Below are 21,072 nucleotides of genomic sequence, written 5' to 3'. Positions count from 1 at the left end.
GAGCTGTAACCTCAAAATATGGTGGTTTTTTTTTTTTTACACAATGAATTATGATTTTCACTATTATATTTTAAGAGGGGGTATGCTTTAGAGAGTGCATCACCTTGGCTAAGTGGTCAGCATACTGGCCTTTGGTTCAGAGGTCCCAGGTTCAATTCCCTACAGGACTGAGGATTTTAACTTCATACAATTAATTCCTCTGGTGTGGAGACTGAGTGTTTGTGATTGTCTTGATGTTTATCTTCATCCGCATACAACACATCACTGCCGAGTATCTCAGGCGGTAGAGTACTGGCCTTCTGAGCTTAAGTTGGTAGGCTCGATCCTGGCTCTGTACAAGGGTATTTGAAGCTGCTCATGTATGTCACTCTTGTGTCGGTAGATTTACCAGCAGGTAAAAGAACTCCTGCGGGATAAAATTCTGGCATGTCAGCATCTTCCAAAGCCATGACATTAGTTATGTTGGTATTCAACCCAAGGCTGAATCCTCAAAAGCTCCACCATCAGCTGTTATAGATGGCAAAGGTGTCATTACTGAAGCATATTAGAGAAATAAGGAGCGAGGTAGTTTCCTGTTGCTTTTCCCCTCACTGAGCCAGAAGTTGCTACTGCACATCGGAATGCCAAGCCCATTGAAATGCATGTACCCATCAACTCTGTGAGGGACATTTCTACACCACTGTGGAGTTGGTTTCACCATGACCCACTTCCTAAAAGACTGCTCCCCCTGTGGGTGGGGGCAGCAGAATAACACCCATGGTATCCCTTACCTGATGTAAGAGGCAACTAAAAGACACCCTCCGCCCCAGAACTTAACTTGGGAACGTGGGTTGGCGACAATGGACCCTTAGCTGAGTTCTGGCATTGCTTCCACTTACTCGCTAGACTTCACACTTTCACCTATCATATCAGACCTTTCTTGTTCAACTGTTGTTATTTTCCAACCCCAACAGTATTAGAGCATTCGAGGCCTAGGGAGTCTTATTTTCATGCCCTTTGTGGCCCTTGCCTTTCTTTGGCCAATACCATCATTTTTCGAAGTGTCGGACTCCTTGCATTTTTCTCTCTAGAGGATAGTGGCCTAGTTCTACTTCCCCTTAAACCAATTATCACCACCACCACCACCACCACCACCACCACCACTCCAAGTTTGACTAGCACTTCCCTATCACACATCACTACTGACATCATCTCTTTCCAGCTTCTCTACCCTGACTGAATTCTAGAAGACACTTCCATTACAACATTTCCATCCTGTTCTACCCAATCAAGTCCAAGGAACAAAACTATGCATCTGTCTTGAAGGCATACCTTGCAGTTCCAGTCCTAATTCGATGGCAACCGACAGTAACAAGTATCCCGATTCTTGGTACAGCTTACGAGGCTACTAAGTCATTCATATATAAACTTCCAAACTTTTATTATGATGTGACAGAATAAGTCCATACTACCAACTTACACATTATGATGAATATTCTCCTATAAAAGAGAGCAACAATTTTAAATCACTAATCTTAATAGAACTTTATGCTTCAATCTTTCCTCTCTCAAGTAAGAATACCATACCTGAGGTACGATAGGAGGTGGTAGGCTCTCCAGAGTGGGGTCTTCAGAGTCTATATCGGTAGGCGTCTTCCTTGGACGAATAGTCAATGGCGTGCGAGCTAATACAGCATCTATCTTTAATGCAATGTCATTCTGTGAAATGAAACAAGAATTCTCATGAAGCCAACCACAGAAGATATAAGAAATATTTTGGTTCAATTTTATGTATTTGAAAAAAAGCCAGAGCAACACATCAAGACCAAACCAAAAATTTTTAGGAGAACTGAAACGTTTTAATGTATCAGACATGGAGTATGAAAATTTACTGATTTCCTTGCATTGAAATTTGTCTATCTTCTGGAGAGAATTGTCACATACAATCTATAACATATATTTTGCCATAATGTGCATGTTATTTTGCACAGTGTACTTCTAGTACCTCACCAACATTAATCCTGTTGCACTATGTTGCTTGTAAGTAACTTACTCAGTTCTGTTTTCCAATTTGAAAGCCTATTCAATAAGAGTAGTTATTCAGCAGACAGTGTAATTAATGAAGGTCTAAAAGAAACTTTTGCTTTTTAATGTCTTTCCTCTGATATCCATTAAAAAGTACTAATCACTTAGGTTCACTGTAGTAATGAGAGGAAAAATGTAAGAAATGGAATTATGACCTAGCAAAATCCATCCTAACAAACAGGCATTAATTATACATCCAGCTATCTGTTTTCATGAAGAAAGAAAAGCAGCTCTTTATAGTGACAGAGTGAAAGTCATGAAACAAAGAAGAGAGAACAGGAAAACAACTTCCATTCCAATGTTTAAAAAAAAATCTTTCAAGCCAACAACTATAAGAATATTTGGATATATCACGGTGAACGCATAATTTAATGTATAAAAATATTACTTAAGCATTAATTCTTTCTGGTCTAACTGCGAGCAGCGGCCAAAATTACGTTCACGCCGCACTGCGAGCATAGTCCGTAGTAAGGTTTGACATTTTACTAAAAATCGAGAACGAGCTATGCACACATTCTGCCGACTACATCGTGTTTCTTCATGTGTTACTTATGAGAGTATTTCAACAGATGGCAGTATTGTCTAAGTCAGAGAATTAACAATATAATTGACAAGTGTGCATTAGTAGGTGTTGTCACTCAATGTGCTCTAAAACATGGCATTTTGCGGCAAGCAAGTGCTTGATAGAAGATATTTTTTTTATATTTTATGAAATCGTAATCCCTCACATCTAAAAACAGCAGAAAACTTTACTAATGTGTAGATATTCTTACGTATTCGCACAGTTATGAAACACGTGGGAACATATGGTAAACTGTAAAATGAATTCCAATCATAATGAAATGCAAGATGATGTTTCAAATTCCTATTTGAATGTCAATATTTCCATTTGTGAATAAAATTACAATTAGATGCCTTCAATATCATCTTTGCTAACCTCACCTTCCGATTCAGTATCGTCACATAAAAATATATAAATAAAATTTCATAAGAGCTCCCATTTTCGTTGTTGTTATTACTGTTATTTTTATTATTATTATTATTATTATTATTATTATTACTTAACAGTTATTATTTTATATCATTTTCATTATTGTTTTATAATTGCAATGCACATTTTACATGATCAATCTAGAGAAAATAAAACAGTATTTCAGAAAACTTAATAATCCGTTAAGACTTTTTTCATTCGCAAAATATGGTATAATATATAAACAATTTTAAAATCTCCAGTGATAGCTGCCATGAAACTAACAACATTTTTAAAAACTATATGCTCAAACAAGCACAAAGAAAAAAGAATCATGCAAATATCTCCTACAGGTACAGACATATAATATTTTTCAAATTCTTAGAAATGCCCAGTCCAGAACGTTGTTAGAGATATTCAGGCCCAGAGCGAAACGGGTTAAAAGATAAGAAAGACAATCTGTTGGATAGACTTTCTCAATGTATCATTCTTACTACAGCCTGTTTCCAGGTGACATTAGTATCTCTTAGGCTTCTTTCAGACGGTGCGAGAATAAACTGTGCCTGCGTATTTGCGTGGTTGCACCTGCTTCCACTGGCTCTTTCACACACAGTGGGTAAATTAGAGCCGTCCAGAACTCCCTGTGCTTTTCAGCAGATCTACCGAAGAATGTGGGTGCACCCAGTGATAGGATAGAGAAGTCAGGTGAGAGCATTTGCCACTACTTTTGGATGTCAATATCCTCCTTTGATGAACTTCTGCATAAGTTACACAACCATCTCCTTTGGGAAAACACCGAAATGAGGGATTCCATACAACCTGTTGAACGCCTGAACTACTTACCAAATGTATTTATTTCCTTGTCAGACATATTCTCGAAATCACTAGAGATTTTGCGGCAAATCTGTCATCATGCCTCTGTTGTGTTTCTTCTGGATTTGTATTCTACCAAAGATTGGTCCAACACCATTGTTCTTTTCGGCACTAAAGTTATTAAGTTCCCAATGTCTACTTTATGCTCCATAACAACTGCAGTAAATCATACAGACAAAAGCACACAAATAAATTGATAAACTGAAAATAAATAAATATATATACCATATTTAGCAACACTTCTATTGAGAGGGTGCAGATCTACCGACTACGCGGGCGCGATTAACCTGCTATGTGTGATGACATTCATAAATAGGACTACCGACTACACAGGTGCGATTGACCCGCTATGTGTGATGACATTCATAAATAGTAATGTCCAATATGCAGTTACTTTCCCCCTCCATGTCATCTGAAAGATTTTATTTGAGAATTCGGTTCTTAGTTTAGGCGGACCCAGGGCTGACCGTGGAAGCGGGTCAAATCCGTGCCATCTGAAAGAGACCTTTATGTTAACGTACTTACAAAACTTCGTGTATGCTTAATATTAAATGGTGCAAAGAACAGAGCGTGCTTATGACTCGTAAGGGACACTCAACACCAAGTCTGATTTTGACAAAATACGGAAAGCAACACTGTTTCAAGTTCATGAGATGATTGAATCTTAAATCTGACCCTCTCATTCTCATCAAGATCAATATGAAGGAAACAAGCTTGTAGTCTTAAATAACTGTTGATATTGTGATCACAGCCACAAGATGTAAGGGTGTGTGTGCCTCTCTCCTAGTGTTTTTCCTACCAAATGATATCCGCTGTTCTACATTTTTGACATTTTAGCCCTGCCTACAATGTTTTGAGGGTTGAGGTCAACAGCATTAAGTCTTCCAGGATGCTGTCCTCCACTACTTTGGTGGTTTGCCTTAAGGTCGGCATCCCCCGGTGTCAAGCTGGAGGGGTGTTTTCATCATGGAATTATCAATGCTTCGCATGACATGGCCATACCACCAAAGTCGAACCTCCCTTGTTTTCTCTACGATTGAGGGCACACAAAGTTTACGTCGCACATCTTCATTTCTAACATGGCCCCAGTGACCAGCATAATATTCTCATCTCCATAGCATGGTGGATCTGTCCATGTTTCCTCATCGAAAGGTGACATTCTACTCCGTAGACAGCAACTGGTCTTATCAGTGTCTTGTAAATATTAACCTTCAGGTATTCGGGCATCTTTTTATCACAGAGGACATAAATACCTGTCTCCACTTATTGTTCTCAATGCTATTTTATTTTGGTGTAAACAAATATCACACGAGATACGTTCACTTCCTTGCATAAAACCACATATGTGCCCCTACGTCTATTCCTCAACACATAGTTATACACAACTATGCACAACACAAAATATTAAGGGAAACACACTGAAGCAATTTACTGCCAATTCCGACAAGTACAGATATCAACAGTCCTCACACGGGTTATTCATTTTTCTATCATACGGCAAGACGGACTACCTTCTCACTCAAGTTGATTCCGACAACTTCAGACATCAATCAAGTCTTCGTGCGACACACTGTAACCCACACTCCACTGTTGGGCCTCTCATCCTGTTAGCTCGATATATATACTGTTCGACAAATAGTCTAGAAATATCAACTACTGGAAATGTTCTTGCAACACTCTAAATGGAACACATCGGAACATACAAGGAACAATCGATCGACTGGCCTCTCGATTGGAGAAGATCAAACTCGAATGTTCAATTACAGTTTACAAACATACATGGAGAAGTCTACAAAATTCCTAATATCTTTACATGTATCTGGATAATAAATCATTACAGTAAGTTTCCAGAACCCTCCATATGCATCAGAATGATAGTGGATTATACCCAATATACGAATATTATGGAGTTTTTTTACAGTTTTTGACTACACAGATTTTGAGGTCAGACGTATTCACGATACGTATTTGAGGTTATACAAATATACAATACGTATTTACAGGGTATAGTCATACTTAGCATTTAATAAAAGATAATTAAAATATATTAGATGTAATAATTGAAGGTTTTACAACAGATAGGTTATGTGTATGATGGCGTACATACGACATACTTGGATAATGCTGAGCTGATCCGCATCCAGGTGTCAGAAGTAGCATCACTATCTGATGACATGACCCATATTTGCAGGAATTCAATCCACAGCTGCTTTAGTAAGTAGCCAGGGCCAACGTAACTCAATTCTCCTGCTCCTCCCAATATGAAGCATTAAAAATAAAGCTTTTTTATGTTGGCACACAGCAACCAAATCTCTCACTTCTTTCTAATAGCTGATGATAATGATAATACAATACAATCTTACATGACTGTTGATATTGTGATCACAGCCATGGGACCTCTGGTTTTATGTAGAATCTGAACCACATGGTCATTACTTTTAGTTTTTAAAAATCCCATATGATTCAAACTGTGGCTGCCTTGAAGAAAGTTCAAACTCTGGCCAGTCTAAAAATGTTAATCTCCAGTAAGGGTTGTGAGATCAACTGAGGAGCTCTTGATGTGAGAGATATGAATGGACAGCAGCTGTCATAGCAGGGCTACGTCATAAATGGGCTGCATGTACCACAGGTTTGTTTGTCTTTGAAGTAAACAGGAATCAATTTTCTCAGTTACTCCCTACATAGTAAAGCCTAGAATTTCATAAATCTCATAACTTCTAGAGAGGCTGTGTATAAACCACCACGAAAAACTACAGTATGAATGCACTGTACAAGCTTTAAAATTACAATAAATGAATAAAAGTTAAAACACAAAGTTAAAATCTACAATAATGGTTCTTTCTAACATACTGTATACAGTTCTCCACAACTTTGATAAGCTTTCAATCATTTTGTTCCATTTACACAAAATAAACCCAAATACTGAACAACTGCAAAAGCATGAAGACAAAGAAAAATTATTTTTTCACTAACATCAATTAAATGTTCATATTCAGACTCAGTATCACACACTAACCTTGAACTTACTAATTTCTTCCTTTAAAGCTGTTGTGCCTTGCATGAGGCAACTATGGCGTTTCCTAAGATCATCTAAGACTGCTAAATGCTCATACATTAAATGCATACCCTGCAAAAAAGTAGAATTGATATGATAAATAAAACAAAAGAAACGATCATAAAACGTAAGCCTAGGCAAATACTTCAAGCACACAAATATGATGCAGTATATTCATAGACTGCTCCACAAATATTCCTTCACTGTAAAGTAGTAAGAATATCCAAAGATTAAATCTTTTGATAGTCAGTAAGTGTTGTTTTTATGGATAAAACAAGATTATGTGCACTCTAAAACATTAAAAGAAACTGTAAATAAATAAATAAACAAATAAACAAATAAATAAATAAATAAATAAATAAATAAATAAATAAACAAATAAATAAATAAATAAATAATTTTAAATAATTAAAATTAATGGGATCAAAAATATGGCATTAACATCAATGGTGGAAAACTCTTCACTCTTCAACTTAAGATTTGCAGATGATGTCCTGATTTCAGAGAATCACTCAAAGCTTCACTGTAAGTAGAGCAACCTGTATGAGCACATTAAACAAGTGGGATTACTAATGAAGTCAAGACCATGTTAATGACAAGCAGACTTCAGGAACCAAGAAAAGTGAAAGGGGCAGCAACAGAATAGGTTGAAGAATACATTTTTTATTTAGGCCGGAAGGCAACTTCTGGAGCAGAGTGGATAGTGAGATCAGGAGAGAAACAGAGACTGCCTAGAAGAAATACAGGTCACTTAGCTTCATTCTCAAGAATGATTATCCACTTCACATCAAGAGGGAACTCCTCTTCTTTGACCTTCAGACGTGTCTTTTCCAAGTAATCCTGGAATTTCTTATGAGCATATCTCACCGATAACAACATTCTACGATTAACTGGTACACATCCGACACCTCCATAGTACAAAATGGAATCGTACACTTGCCTTTGTGCAATAATTGACTCCTCATGCATGTTTTCTACCAACATTGATTTATTTATAGAAAAGCCACTCTCCTCTGCAGCATTTCCATGAGACTGTATATGACAAAGCTTTATTACTTGCCAAAGTGCACTAATTTTTGTTTTCTGCTAAAATGTCAACAAAGAAAATGTTTAAACCCATACTATCATCAGAAATTGAGATATATTCTTTGAATTTAGTTTCCAGAGCTTCCTTTGATTCACGACACAGAGAAATGTATTGTGCTTTAGCCCTATCGGCCACATTTCCAGTCATTCTGTTAGCTTCATGCAACACTTCCAAGACATATTCCATTCGGGTCTGACCAAGCCATGGTTGCTGATATATTATTATGTGTGGGTTCAAACTCGAGAGACCTTTCACTAATCTATAAAAGACTCTTATCCAACAGTTTTGTCACAAATGCCACTAATATTTTCTGATATTTATGTTTAAAGCCAAGAATTTCTTTTTCTGACAATTTTAGTTCTTTAAGTACATTTTTCGTACTAAATCCAACATCAACTTTACCTACCTCAATTAAGTTTGTTGGGTCCTGTAGATCAAGCAAAATCACACTCCTAATATCAATGGCATTTCCCATTTTACTACACTTGACAAAGCGATTCATCAAACTTCTTAATAGTTCATTCAGATAGGAGTACAAAAATGGAGCTAGCGGTCTGTTACTTTGCAATCGCTTGAGAAAAGGCTCACATTCCAAAGAAATGGTTTTGAAAAATGCTAGTTTGCATTTTATTAAAGGGTCCTGGATTTGTTCTTTAATATTTTTACAGGACTTACTTTCTTGCAACTTAGCATTTGCAACATATGCCTTGATATGGTGAAATACTTCTAAGACTCGTTCTATACAATGAACATTTTCAAGCCATCGAACAGTACAATACTTCAGTGGGAACACTGTACTACCAGTCACTGCAGTGAACTGGGCCCGGCAAGCTGGTGAGTCTTTGAATAAATAATACATGCTACACAAGAATGAGTTAAGGTCTCAATTTACAATCATTAAACCTGATTTTTTGTGTTTTTTTTCTTGCTAGTGGTTTTGTGTCACACTGACACAGATAGGTCTTATGGCAACAATGGGAGAGGAAAGGCCTAAGAGTTGAAAGGAAGCAGCCATGGAGAGGAAAGGCCTAAGAGTTGAAAGGAAGCAGCCATGGCTGTAATATTACGGTACAGCCCCAGCATTTGCCTGTTGTGAAAATAGGAAACCACGGAAAACCATCTTTAGGGCTGTGGACAGTGGGATTTGAATCCACTATCTCCCGGATGCAAGCTCACTGCCGCGCACCGCTAACCGCACGGCCAACTCGCCCGGTTAAACCTGTTTTAACAGCTCCATTGATGAAATGCAAACCACACACTCCCAGATTCAATAACTTTTTACCATCAGGATTTTCTGTCTCCATTTCCACCTCAAGCTTGTTGAGAAAGCAAAAGTTCACATTAGGCCCATCCATTGAGACCTGCAACAAGTTTTTTCTTTGAAGAGGTTGCAGTCCATGATTAAATTTCTACAGCAGATCTTGGGCAGTAGCACGACCCAGAAAAACACTGTTCCAATAACTAGAAACCACTTTGTGGGTGTTGATATTAAAAAAATCTGACAATGAGATCCATTTTCTCCTTGTTGTATTACCTTATTGAGTGACTCATCAAAAGAAACTACATAGTCCTCACAAGTTTTCAAACTGTTTGTTAACAACTCACTGAAATATGGTGCAATACCATAATTAATCATGTAGGAACACTTACTTTCACCAAAGGTGAATTTTGATGCAATTGCACTATCTGGGAACGAAAGTTTAAATGTATCACATACAGCGGTGGTCAAAATAATAGAGCCACCTGGCAAAGGTTTAGAATAAAGTGCAAATTTATTACTAGACATGTTTGTACTATGATGGAAACAAAAATTTTACGTTGTACTGGAACCATTACAACAGAGTCACATTGTACCACAGTCAGTTATATAGATAACACAACTGAAACTAATCAATAATATTCAAAATAATACCAGACCACAGGGTCAAAAAAATAGAGCCAATTGACACAAATATTTTGTACTTGATCTAAGTCTTATGAAATTTACAGGAACAGTCGTTTTTGCATAGGAGTGCATTAGTACTTCGTGGTGTAACCCTTATTTTTTGAGGATTTCCCTGCACCTCTTACCCATAGAGTCGACTAAATGCCTGCATTCGTCGCTGCTGATCGCATACAAGGCTCTCTGGATTTCTTCCCAAAGTTTATCTAAAGACGTAGCTTTTGAGCGGTCAATTCTCTTGTCTACGATCTCCCATAAGTTCTCGATGGATGATGCGTCAGGGGATTGAGGTGGCCACTCTAATACTTCAATACGGTGATATTGAAAAAACTGCCTTATGATCCTTGCAGTATGCTTTGGATCATTATCGTGCTGAAATTTCCATTTCAGCGGCATTTCCTCTTCAGCATAAGCCAGCATCACATTTGCTAAGATGTCGTTGTACATTTCTGCGTTCATTATGCCGTTGATACGGTGTATTGGACCAAGGCCATACCATGAAAAACATCCCCATACCGTAACACTTCCGCCACCGTATTTCACAGTTTTTAAAGTGTACTTGGGATTAAATTCCTGGTTTGGTGGGCGGCGCACATAGACTTTTCCGTCTGAGGCAAACCTATTATACTTGGATTCATCGGACCAAAGGATGTTCCTCCATCAAATATTGGGTTTGTGTTCATTTCTCCGGGCGAAGGCCAACCTTTTCCGAACATTAGCTTTTGAAACATGTGGCTCCTGTCTCGCAATGCGCCCATTCAATTTTGCGGATCTCAGTCGTCTTTGAATCGTTGAAGTTGATGGTTGAACATCATTTTTGTCGCTAAACAAAATGGCTTTCAGTCGTGGTGGTGACAAAAATGGGTTTCTTTACTTCCCTAGTGATGAGTCTGTCTACGCGAAGAGTAGTTACACGAGGTCGCCCCCTGTTCCCCACCTGCGGCTTTGTTTGTTTTGCCAGTCTAATGGCGTTCTGGACTCGTTTTTGCGAAACGTATAAATCTTTGGCTATTTGATTCAAAGATATCCCACTTTTGAACATCCGGAACATTACTATACGACCATCATCACTTGTATGCTCTGCTCTGCCCATCTAGAAGAATGTAAACAAAACCAAACGTCAGTTTACATACAAAATAATATTGAGTGGAGGTTTGTTGACAAATAATATCGCTAGCCCCCAAAACAACTGCAAAAAATCAATTTGAATGGGACTTCTGTAAAACGGCTCTATTATTTTGACCCATAAGATTCTTACCTTTATGCCTCTTTTCGAACGTCTAGCTCAAACGCTTACTTTCGCACGACTACAGACAGCAGTGACGTCTTCCCTGATATTGTCTAAAAGGGACTGACAACACGGCACTCGTGGAGATTTTGCAAACTAATAGATATCCTAGTTCGTAATCTCGTCAATAGAGGTGGCTCTATTATTTTGACCGCCACTGTATATCTGCACATGAACTCCTCTTGTATTTACTAGCAACAACTTTTAACGCACATAAAATTACTGCTTTGGCTACTTCATTGTTATTAAAATAAGAAGTAGCACAGTGTACCGACTTTCCACTTTCAATTCGTGCCCCAGTCTTTACCGTTTCTATTGAACTAACACACGGTTCGACAGCAGCATTATTAAGAGATCCATGTCCAATGTCTACACTTACTGTTTCTGTTGAACTAGTAGCTACACTTCTTAAATATGTTGAACTAGTGCTAGGTTTGACAAAAAATGACAACAATGATGGCTGTCCTGATTTAATATTCTGAAGTTGAGTGTGTTTTGGTTCAGTTCTATGTGATTTAATTGCCTGGCACCCCATACTGCTGAGTTTAAACTTCTTTCTGCACACATTACAGTAGGCTTCAAATTTATTGTCTGGTACATCACTGAGCCAAACTATAAACTCTGGATTAAGGGTTGAATCCAGCCAACGATAGTTGAAAGTTGTTTTTCTTGCCATCTTATCTAATGCATAGGCCTAATCTGAAACAAAGGAAAAGCATGTTAATTGTACACAAAAACTATATCAAAACACAAATACATTTATCTCTGCAATGTAAAGATAGTTTGCTCGGATAAAAAGGTACAGCTTGGTAGGGCCAGAGCTGCCACACACTGTTCAGCATTTCAACAAACTCATAGCCCAAAACATGTACAATTTTTAATTTAAAAAAAAATTCAACTTACCTCATAAATTGATCACTTTTCCTTGCTTCAAAGGATTCACAGGTTCAGTTTGTCATCAGTATGAATTACCTGACACACAACAAATTTGAGTCCACTTCCCTGACTTTCCCTGACACACACCAATTTTTAAAAGAATTCCCTGACAATCCCTGACTTTCCAAGTCACTGGGAACCCTGACGTGTTAATGAGGAACGCATTAAAGAGGTTTCACTGTCTTTGTTTTATTATTTATTTATGTCTGATCAGTTTTTTTTAAATATGGTAATACAGCAGACCATAGTGCCAATGACTCAACACCAAGTGTTGGGCACTCGGTAAAAAAAGTGACTCCCTAAGCGGTCCAACAGTTTCAGGCATCTGAGCCCCTTTAGAGGGCAATGGCCCCCTCAGCAGAGAAAATGACACCGGAAGCCACTACACTTTTTGGCCCAACTGTAAAATCAACAGAGGAGGAACTTTCACTATTCAATTCCCAACGGTCATGGAAGTGGACAAGGTGGTCACACTGTGAGGATGCATCTCGACTATATTTTGAGTGTGCGGCAGTCTGTTGCAGTCCCAGTGTTCAACCCTGCACGTCTCATTTCATGTGTGCTGCAGGATCTGGCTCCGAGTTCATAGTGTGTGGATCTCTCCCTGGCAAGTTGGGATCCATCTTAAATAAATTCACACAAATGGCCCTTTCTCCTGCATATTATCCCTCACTCTCTGAAGTCGAACGGTGATGGGATAAGGACAGTATGAGCAGATTTCAAATTAAAGTGGGAACTTCTAATCTACGACTGGCGAATACTCAGGAATTCAGTCCTGCGTCTGTGTCTGGGCAGGCCTATTTATGAGTACTGCTGCTCACCGCACATCCGGAAGACAATAGAAAATGCAGGCTAAACACTGATAGCCACACTTCTTGCCTGGCTGGGTCGCTGCACTTAGCAGATCATCCCACTTGCAGTCAGAAAACTAATCATCAATCAAATACAATTGGAATATGGAATATTAGAAAATGCCTGGATATATGTATAACGACAAATTTGAAAGAAGAACAGCACTTGTCACTTACGAGCTCCCTAGATTGGACTTTGATGTTGCTGCCTTCAGTGGTGGTGGTAATGATGATGATGATGATTCTTTTTTCAACTTGCTTTACGTCGCACTGACAATAATGGGATAGGAAAGGGCTAGGAGTTGGAAGGAAGCAGCCATGTCCTTAATTAAAGCACAGCCCCAGCATTTGCCTCGTGTGAAAATGGGAAATCACAAAAAACTATCTTCAGGGCTGCCGATAGTAGGCTTTGAACCCACAATTCTGTTTACCTCCAAATTGTTCCCTAATCATACTACTATATTTCTAAGACCTCAAAAATATTACAGTAACATGAAATTGAGGTTTTAACAGATCTCTATGTACTGTATAATATTACAAAAGTTACTCTTCCCACACTCACCTGTCACTGTGTTCACGCTATTAGGTATTTATATCCATGTTCCTATATTTCTATATATGACTAGATTTGTCGCTTGTTTGTTCCTTTTCATTACTTATATTGACCCAATGGATTCCTTTACTGAAAATCCACAGCCTGTTTCCAGTCATTCGACTGGGTCAGGAATGAAATGAATGAAGCCCCCATCCAGCAGCGCGGTTAGGAACTGTGCCGGCTGCCAAACCCTGTCACACTTCTCTGGAGCAATGATTTGTGACTGGCAGATGAAGTGAAATTATACTGGAGAAAGTTGCTGGAATGAAAGATGACAGAGAAAATCAGAGTACCCAGAGAAAAAACCTGCCCCACATCCACTTTGTCCAGCACAAATCTCACATGAAGTAACCAGGATTTGAACCACTGAACCCAGCGGTGAGAGGCTGGCCAACTGCGGCCTAAGCCATGGAGGCTCAATGGACTCCTTTACTCTTCCTGTGTTCTAAGATCTTTTACCATCTGTATTCACTTTTATCTTTGTCTCTTCCCTTCTCCTGAATTTATCTGAGTTTCTCCTTATCCTACACTTGAGCGCTTCCACAAACAGAAAATGAGATTCATCTTGAACATTAAGTAGGAGGGCTATGTGACCAACACGGCATTTCTCAACAAAGTGCAGCTAAATAGCACTGAGGCAACAACCATCACTTCACCGCATGGGTGATACCAGGCTTCCCCACCAAATTCTTTATGACTGGGTGACTTGGCCGTGCGGTTAGGAGCATGCAGCATTGAGCTCGCATCCGGGAGATAGTGGGTTCGAACCCCACTGTTGGCAGCCCTGAAGATGGTTTTCTGTGATTTCCCATTTTCACACCAGGCAAATCCTCAATCCTGTACCTCAATTAAGGCCACAGCCACTTCCTTCCCATTCCTAGGCCTTTCCTGTCCCATCGTCGCCATAAGACCTATCTGTGTCGGTGTGACGTAAAACAACTAGCAAAAAAAAAAAAAACAATCTTTATGGTGAACTTTGCTCCGGCAGTAGACCTCATGGAGCCCCTCTTAAGCGTTTTAATGACCAGCTGAAACACATCATGAAGATAACTGGTATAGATATACAGACATGGGAAGAATGTGCTGTGGATCGCTCACTGTGGCGGAACACTACATCCACTGCTGTCAACTTGTTTGAAAGAGAACGCCGCAGACATCAAAAGGCCAAGCAAGAAAACTCCGTCAATTACAACCCTGCTCTCCTCCATCCATTCAGTGTGATTTGTGTGGGTGTATGTTTTATGCCAGGATTGGTCTGTTTAGTCATCATAAACACATCCATAAACTGAGTTGAACTGGTCAATGTATGCAGGAAGAAGTTATATATACTCGGATCGAGTTACAGCCGACTACAATTCTCACATCAAGACTGCTGGTAAGTTATATGGAAATGGCCCTTAAAGGAGTGTTGACGTCTTTCCTCCTGATGGAAGTTCGGAAGCAGAAATGAGCTTGAGAAATATAGAGGAACAGACCCCATACAAAGTCCATACAGCAGAGTACAAAGATGTGGAGACTGTCTTTGTCCTTTTGTGCTTTAATGTTAATCCTCGTCTCTCCTAGAAGTGACTTCCACTTCCCACAATGAACCTGACATTGTGTTTTCCTATTATGCATTCCTATTCATATTCTTACTTGACAGCTCACGTGGCAGTCATGACCATTAATAATAATAATAATAATAATAATAATAATAATAATAATAATAATAATAATAATAATAATAATAATAATAATAATAATAATAATATTGTTATTTGCTTTACGTCCCACTAACTACTTTTATGGTTTTCAGAGATACTGAGGTGCTGGAATTTAGTCCCACAGGAGTTCTTTTATGTTCCAGTAAATCTACCGACATGAGGCTGACGTATTTGAGCACCTTCAAATACCACCGGACTGAGATAGGACTGAACCTGCCAAGTTGAGGTCAGAAGGCCAGCGCCTCAACCGTATGAGCCACTCAGCCTGGCAGGTCATGATCGTCAAGGGGTCAAGTATGTATATTCCAACAGCATGGTTAACCAGTTCAAGTCCCGTTAGAAGGAGAAGTGGTGATATACAATTTCTAATCACCAGATTGCGTGCCAAAAGCCTGCATTCAATTCCAAACCTGCCTGCAGTGTTCATATGGAGTGAGGGCATATGATGCTTTTAATAGCAATTCGTCAGTAGGATGGAGGCGTTAAAACCTTGAGCTGATCCCTTGGGGTTTTCCAACAGGAGTAGGCTATGTGCCAACATGGGTTTCGCTCACTCCCTGCCTCATTACCAACATCATCCCACATCCAGAGATGCAGATTACCCATGGGTGTTAAATAGAAATGACACAGCACAACACCAGAAACAAACAAACAAACAAACAAACAAACAAACAAACAAACAAACAAACAAACAAACAAACAAACAAACCAACCAACCAACCATAAAAACAAGCAAATAAATTAATAAATACATACATTAATTCTTACTTGATTACGCAAAAAAGAATTAGGTCACCATTTTACACAGAAAAATAAGCACTTACCTCGCACATCATTAGAGCTGATTCCCAAGTGTTGGGAGGGACAACTTTGCCAGACATATACTGCTCAAATTCATCCATGGGCATATTGAGAGATTCAGCTGTTAAGTTTTCTATGAATGACACAGCACAACACTGAAAGCAAAATGAAGAAAACACCACATTTTCTAGATTAACTGACACTCTTGTGAATCTACTTCAACAGGTTTAGGAGGTAATATTTTTATTTGCCTTAGATAATTTATACTGTTCACAGAACCCAGTTCATTCACAGATAACTGGAAGCAAATAATTCTGGAAGACATATAGACCTTTGTCAATTCATTACTGTGAAAGAGTGAATCATTACTAGCCTGTTGGTTGATACTAGCACAAGAAAGGTTTAGCAAGCAGAAAGCTGTAGAGATAAAGAAATATGAAAACTGTTTCAACAGGAAAGAACCTGCAAATTAGCACTGGCTAATTCATGCCAGACAAGAGAAGAATGAATGAATGCATCATATCACACTATACAGATCCTAGGAACATGAATTTGGAAGAGAGGCAAGGTGATGCTGGTGCCACCAACTAGCCTTCTTGCAGCTATAAAAGTATAAGTGACCATCTACATGTGTCATTTTGTCTTGAAAAGGGCTGCCATGCCTGGCCATGGTTACCTGCTACAGGACGGAGTAGACCATACCGCCAGCGACTCAATGCCAAGTGTTCGGCGTTAAAAATTAAATAATTGAAAAAGAGGTTCAACCTATTCAATACAATTATTTAATTATTTATTTAATTTTTAACGTTAATACTTTCAATACGGAACAATGAAATTTTTATCTTTAAGTGTTCGGCAGCGGTAAAAATCCCAACTCTATAAAGTAGTCAACGGCTTCAAGTAGACTAGTTCCTTTAAGCAACTTGGAGGAAATACCACCAAAATCCAGCAAGCAGAGTCTGTTCTCCAGGTTAGCAGCAAGTGCAAATAGTGTCTGTTCTCCAGGTTAGAGGTGGCCTCATTGAAACCTGGCAATTAGATATAAAAAGATCCTTTGGGTGTGGCGAGCTCACCATAATGACAGCCTACATAAAGCATAAAAGTGGATCAAGGAGAGGGTGAAATGGAGGTCAATGATCCACAGCTCAACCCAAGAGGAAGAAGACAATAATATTATAATAACTAGAGGACCCGCGCTGCTCCGCAGCTTTCATTATAAATATGTCAGATAACTCGTCTTGATATGCCTGTCATAGACATATTATTTTGCCTGCCCTTTTCAATGATTTTATGAGCATTTAATAAGAAGGACGTTATGGTATACCGCAGTTCGTAGTCGGAATTCATCCATTCTAATGTCATCATGCCAATTGTTTGGTAAAAATCTATCCGTATGTTCGTTTTTATCCTGCAGTTCTTGATGTAAAGCTTGGTATTGTGTCATATTTTTAATCGCAGTTCTTCAACATAGAACGGTTATTTTATGAGCTCATAGGTTAGTCTCGAAGGAGTGGTTTTTATTACATGTTATAAACCTCATTTTAGGTCCGTATTGAAAATTTACAGTTCAACAACAATAAAGGTGTTTTAATTTGTTCCACCTATTCAATACTTTTATTTTCACTTATAGTGGTTACATAAATAGACTCTTAGTTAAATGGGACATGTTTCGCTCTCAATTAAGGGCATCTTCAGCCTAAAAACAATCATCAAGAATACAACTAATATTAAAAGTAGAAGCTAAAAGTTTAGCCAGTTATTAAAATTCGGAACATAAAAATGTGAAAAACGATACAATATATAAAGATGCTAATGGAAAATTGTCTATGATTAAACTATAATCTTGTCGGAGACTAAAACTTCTTCCATTAAAATTCTAATTAAAAACAGTGAATTTAAAATATTAGTGGAAAACCAAAGTGGTAATAATATAAAGCCAACGACATGAGGGCGTGAACACAAGCATAAACATGATTGTAATAAATACAATCTTTCCAAGGCCGCTGATGAAATTCAGCATGAAGTGAGACAGAAGCATCTGTTGAAAAATTGTAAGTGGCCCTTAGCACCGGTAGGTAATAAAATAGGCTGAAACCTTGCCAGAAAATGTCAGTAGATGCAGAAATAATGTTTTCTGTAAGAGAAGGAAAAGAAGAAGTAAGAAGTTGAACGTAAGGAGAGAATTCGGTTTACATAAATTGAAACAAGATGAGGACTTACATGTTAGTGGAAGTTGTTATTTGTTATCTACTGTTGTGTTGGTTGCTGCCCGTCTGTTGGCTCTGAGTCTGGTGTTGTAACTGTGCTGCAGAGGCGGCAGTGAACTCGGAGGGGAAGGAATAGGGGAGTGTGGAAGGGAGGAGAGGAAGGGTGGAGTCAATTGTGACGAGGCTGACAAAGGGGCGGAGTCAACCGTATTGCTGGAAGCAGGCCTAATATCTGTAGGTATGGGAGGAGTATTAAGAGTTTAAAGAATTAAATATATTAGGTATCCTAAATTTATTCGAACTAACTGACTTTAATAATTTCGGCATTAATTCATGTAACATACATTTATTGTCCGTGGTTTCATTAAGATTCTGTTGCTTATTGTACGTCTGATCTAAATAGATGTATAAACTTTCTAATTCGTTCAACATTCTCCCTTTTTGTATGTTTCTAATTATCGCTAAGTCTTTCTCTATGGATTCAAATCTGTGACCAGTCTCCCTCATATGCAAACTCATCGCTGAGTATTTCCTATGTTTTTCCGCGTTAACATGTTCCATGTATCTTGTCATAAAACTTCTCCCAGTCTGTCCAACAAATTATTAAAGTCAGTTAGTTCGAATAAATTTAGGATACCTAATATATTTAATTCTTTAAACTTTAATACTCCTCCAATACCTACACATATAAGGCCTGCTTCCAGCAATACGGTTGACTCCGCCCCTTTGTCAGCCTCGTCACAACTGACTCCACCCATCCTCTCCTCCCTTCCACACTCCCCTATTCCTTCCCCTCCGAGTTCACTGCCGCCTCTGCAGCACAGTTACAACACCAGACTCAGAGCCAACAGACGGGCAGCAACCAACACAACAGTAGATAACAAATAACAACTTCCACTAACATGTAAGTCCTCATCTTGTTTCAATTTATGTAATGTATAATGTAAAATGTAGCAAAGGCTTTTCAGTCTGTCAAACACATAGCAAATACAATGTAAATTAAAACACTAAAAGCATATCTGTAAAACACACACTAACATACAAAGAATGACATGTTTCGTTCTACAAGAACATCCTCAGATTCTATCAAATCACTTAAAATAAGCTTATAGATGTAGTATTGTTTACATAGCGTAAACTTGTCAATGATAGAGAGATAAGTGATAACATGAAACAGTAATGACAAAAAATAAATTATATACAATTATAATATAGTGAAAAACTTGCGTATTTATCTAGACTGCCGATGTTAAGTCTGTTGTCACCAAACACTATTTCAGGACTGTGGTCATGGAAAGTTTGTGGTGAGCCACGCTGTGCGTGGAGAGGGGAGGGCAGGACAGGGAGGGGCCTAGTAGATCGATGTGGATCTCTCCTATTGGATGATAAAATCGGGTAGACTATAGAGTGGAGAGGGGGGGGGGGGGGGGGAGAGATGTAGGGCGGAGCGGCTGGAGCGCTGTGGAACTTTCCATCAACATTGGAGGAGGGGGAGAGATGTTATTGACCTATTTCATGTTAATTGTACCTGTATGTAATATGGATGAATGTAATTATTATTATGAAAACATATGAAAACAAACAAATCAATTTATGTAAACCGAATTCTCTCCTTACGTTCAACTTCTTACTTCTTCTTTTCCTTCTCTTACAGAAAACATTATTTCTGCATCAACTGACATTTTCTGGCAAGGTTTCAGCCTATTTTATTACCTACCGGTGCTAAGGGCCACTTACAATTTTTCAACAGATGCTTCTGTCTCACTTCATGTTGACGAATTTCATCAGCGGCCTTGGAAAGATTGTATTTATGACAATCATGTTTATGCTTGTGTTCACGCCCTCATGTCGTTGACTTTATATTATTACCACTTTGGTTTTCCACTAATATTTTAAATTCACTGTTTTTAATTAGAATTTTAATGGAAGAAGTTTTAGTCTCCGACAAGATTATAGTTTAATCATAGACAATTTTCCATTAGCATCTTTATATATTGTATCGTTTTTCACATTTTTATGTTCCAAATTTTAATAACTGGCTAAACTTTTAGCTTCTACTTTTAATATTAGTTGTATTCTTGATGATTGTTTTTAGGCTGAAGATGCCCTTAATTGAGAGCGAAACATGTCCCATTTAACTAAGAGTCTGTCTATGTAACCACTATAAGTGAAAATAAAAGTATTGAATAGGTGGAACAAATTAAAACACCTTTATTGTTGTTGAACTGAGGAGTGGTTTTTGCCAGACATAGATACATGGCCTTCACTCTTTCTAGTGTAGCTAGGTTATCCTTCGATGGGTGTTCCCAAATAATGTCTAAGACGTATGTCATGATGAGGTCTGTTTGTACACAGACTTTTTTCTCTTATCAGCATGTAACTTATTAAGGGACAGTCTGCCATCTGTTGAATATACTGTATTTGGAAGTTGGGAAAGCTTAGAGAATTACAGAGTATTTAGAAGGGAATGGTATTCTTCCGGAATCAGAAGAACTCTCTGGTTTGACAAGTAGTAATCAAACATGGCTGCATGCAATATCATTACTTAGGATGAAAATCACATAGGCTAAATCGAATATTAATGAAAGTGTTAGTCGCTTAGCAACATGCTAGGTACAGAATATATGATGGGTTAAGGTAAGCCTTCATCTGCAATTATTGGAGTGATCATTTAATGATTTGATTTTATGATTACTCAAA

The 21,072-nt window shown here is 38.3% G+C and overlaps 1 protein-coding gene across 2 annotated transcripts in view; it reads right to left on the bottom strand.

Moving 5' to 3' along the window:
• The window catches only part of LOC136878982 (rab5 GDP/GTP exchange factor), a 150,177-nt gene that overhangs the window by 19,209 nt on the left and 109,896 nt on the right, over positions 1–21,072 (bottom strand). For both annotated transcript variants that reach the window (XM_067152643.2, XM_067152642.2), the window contains exons 8-10: positions 16,189–16,320; positions 6,924–7,034; positions 1,567–1,698 (exon numbers count right to left, since the gene is read on the bottom strand). In XM_067152643.2, the coding sequence (XP_067008744.2) occupies positions 1,567–1,698; positions 6,924–7,034; positions 16,189–16,320 (375 nt within the window). The remainder of the gene's footprint in view (positions 1–1,566; positions 1,699–6,923; positions 7,035–16,188; positions 16,321–21,072) is intronic.

The sequence above is a fragment of the Anabrus simplex genome, chromosome 8, assembly GCF_040414725.1.
Source record: "Anabrus simplex isolate iqAnaSimp1 chromosome 8, ASM4041472v1, whole genome shotgun sequence".
Classification (NCBI taxonomy): Eukaryota; Metazoa; Arthropoda; class Insecta; order Orthoptera; family Tettigoniidae; genus Anabrus; species Anabrus simplex.
Note: the sequence above shows the minus strand (reverse complement) of the source record. Positions and strands in the feature narration are given on the sequence as shown.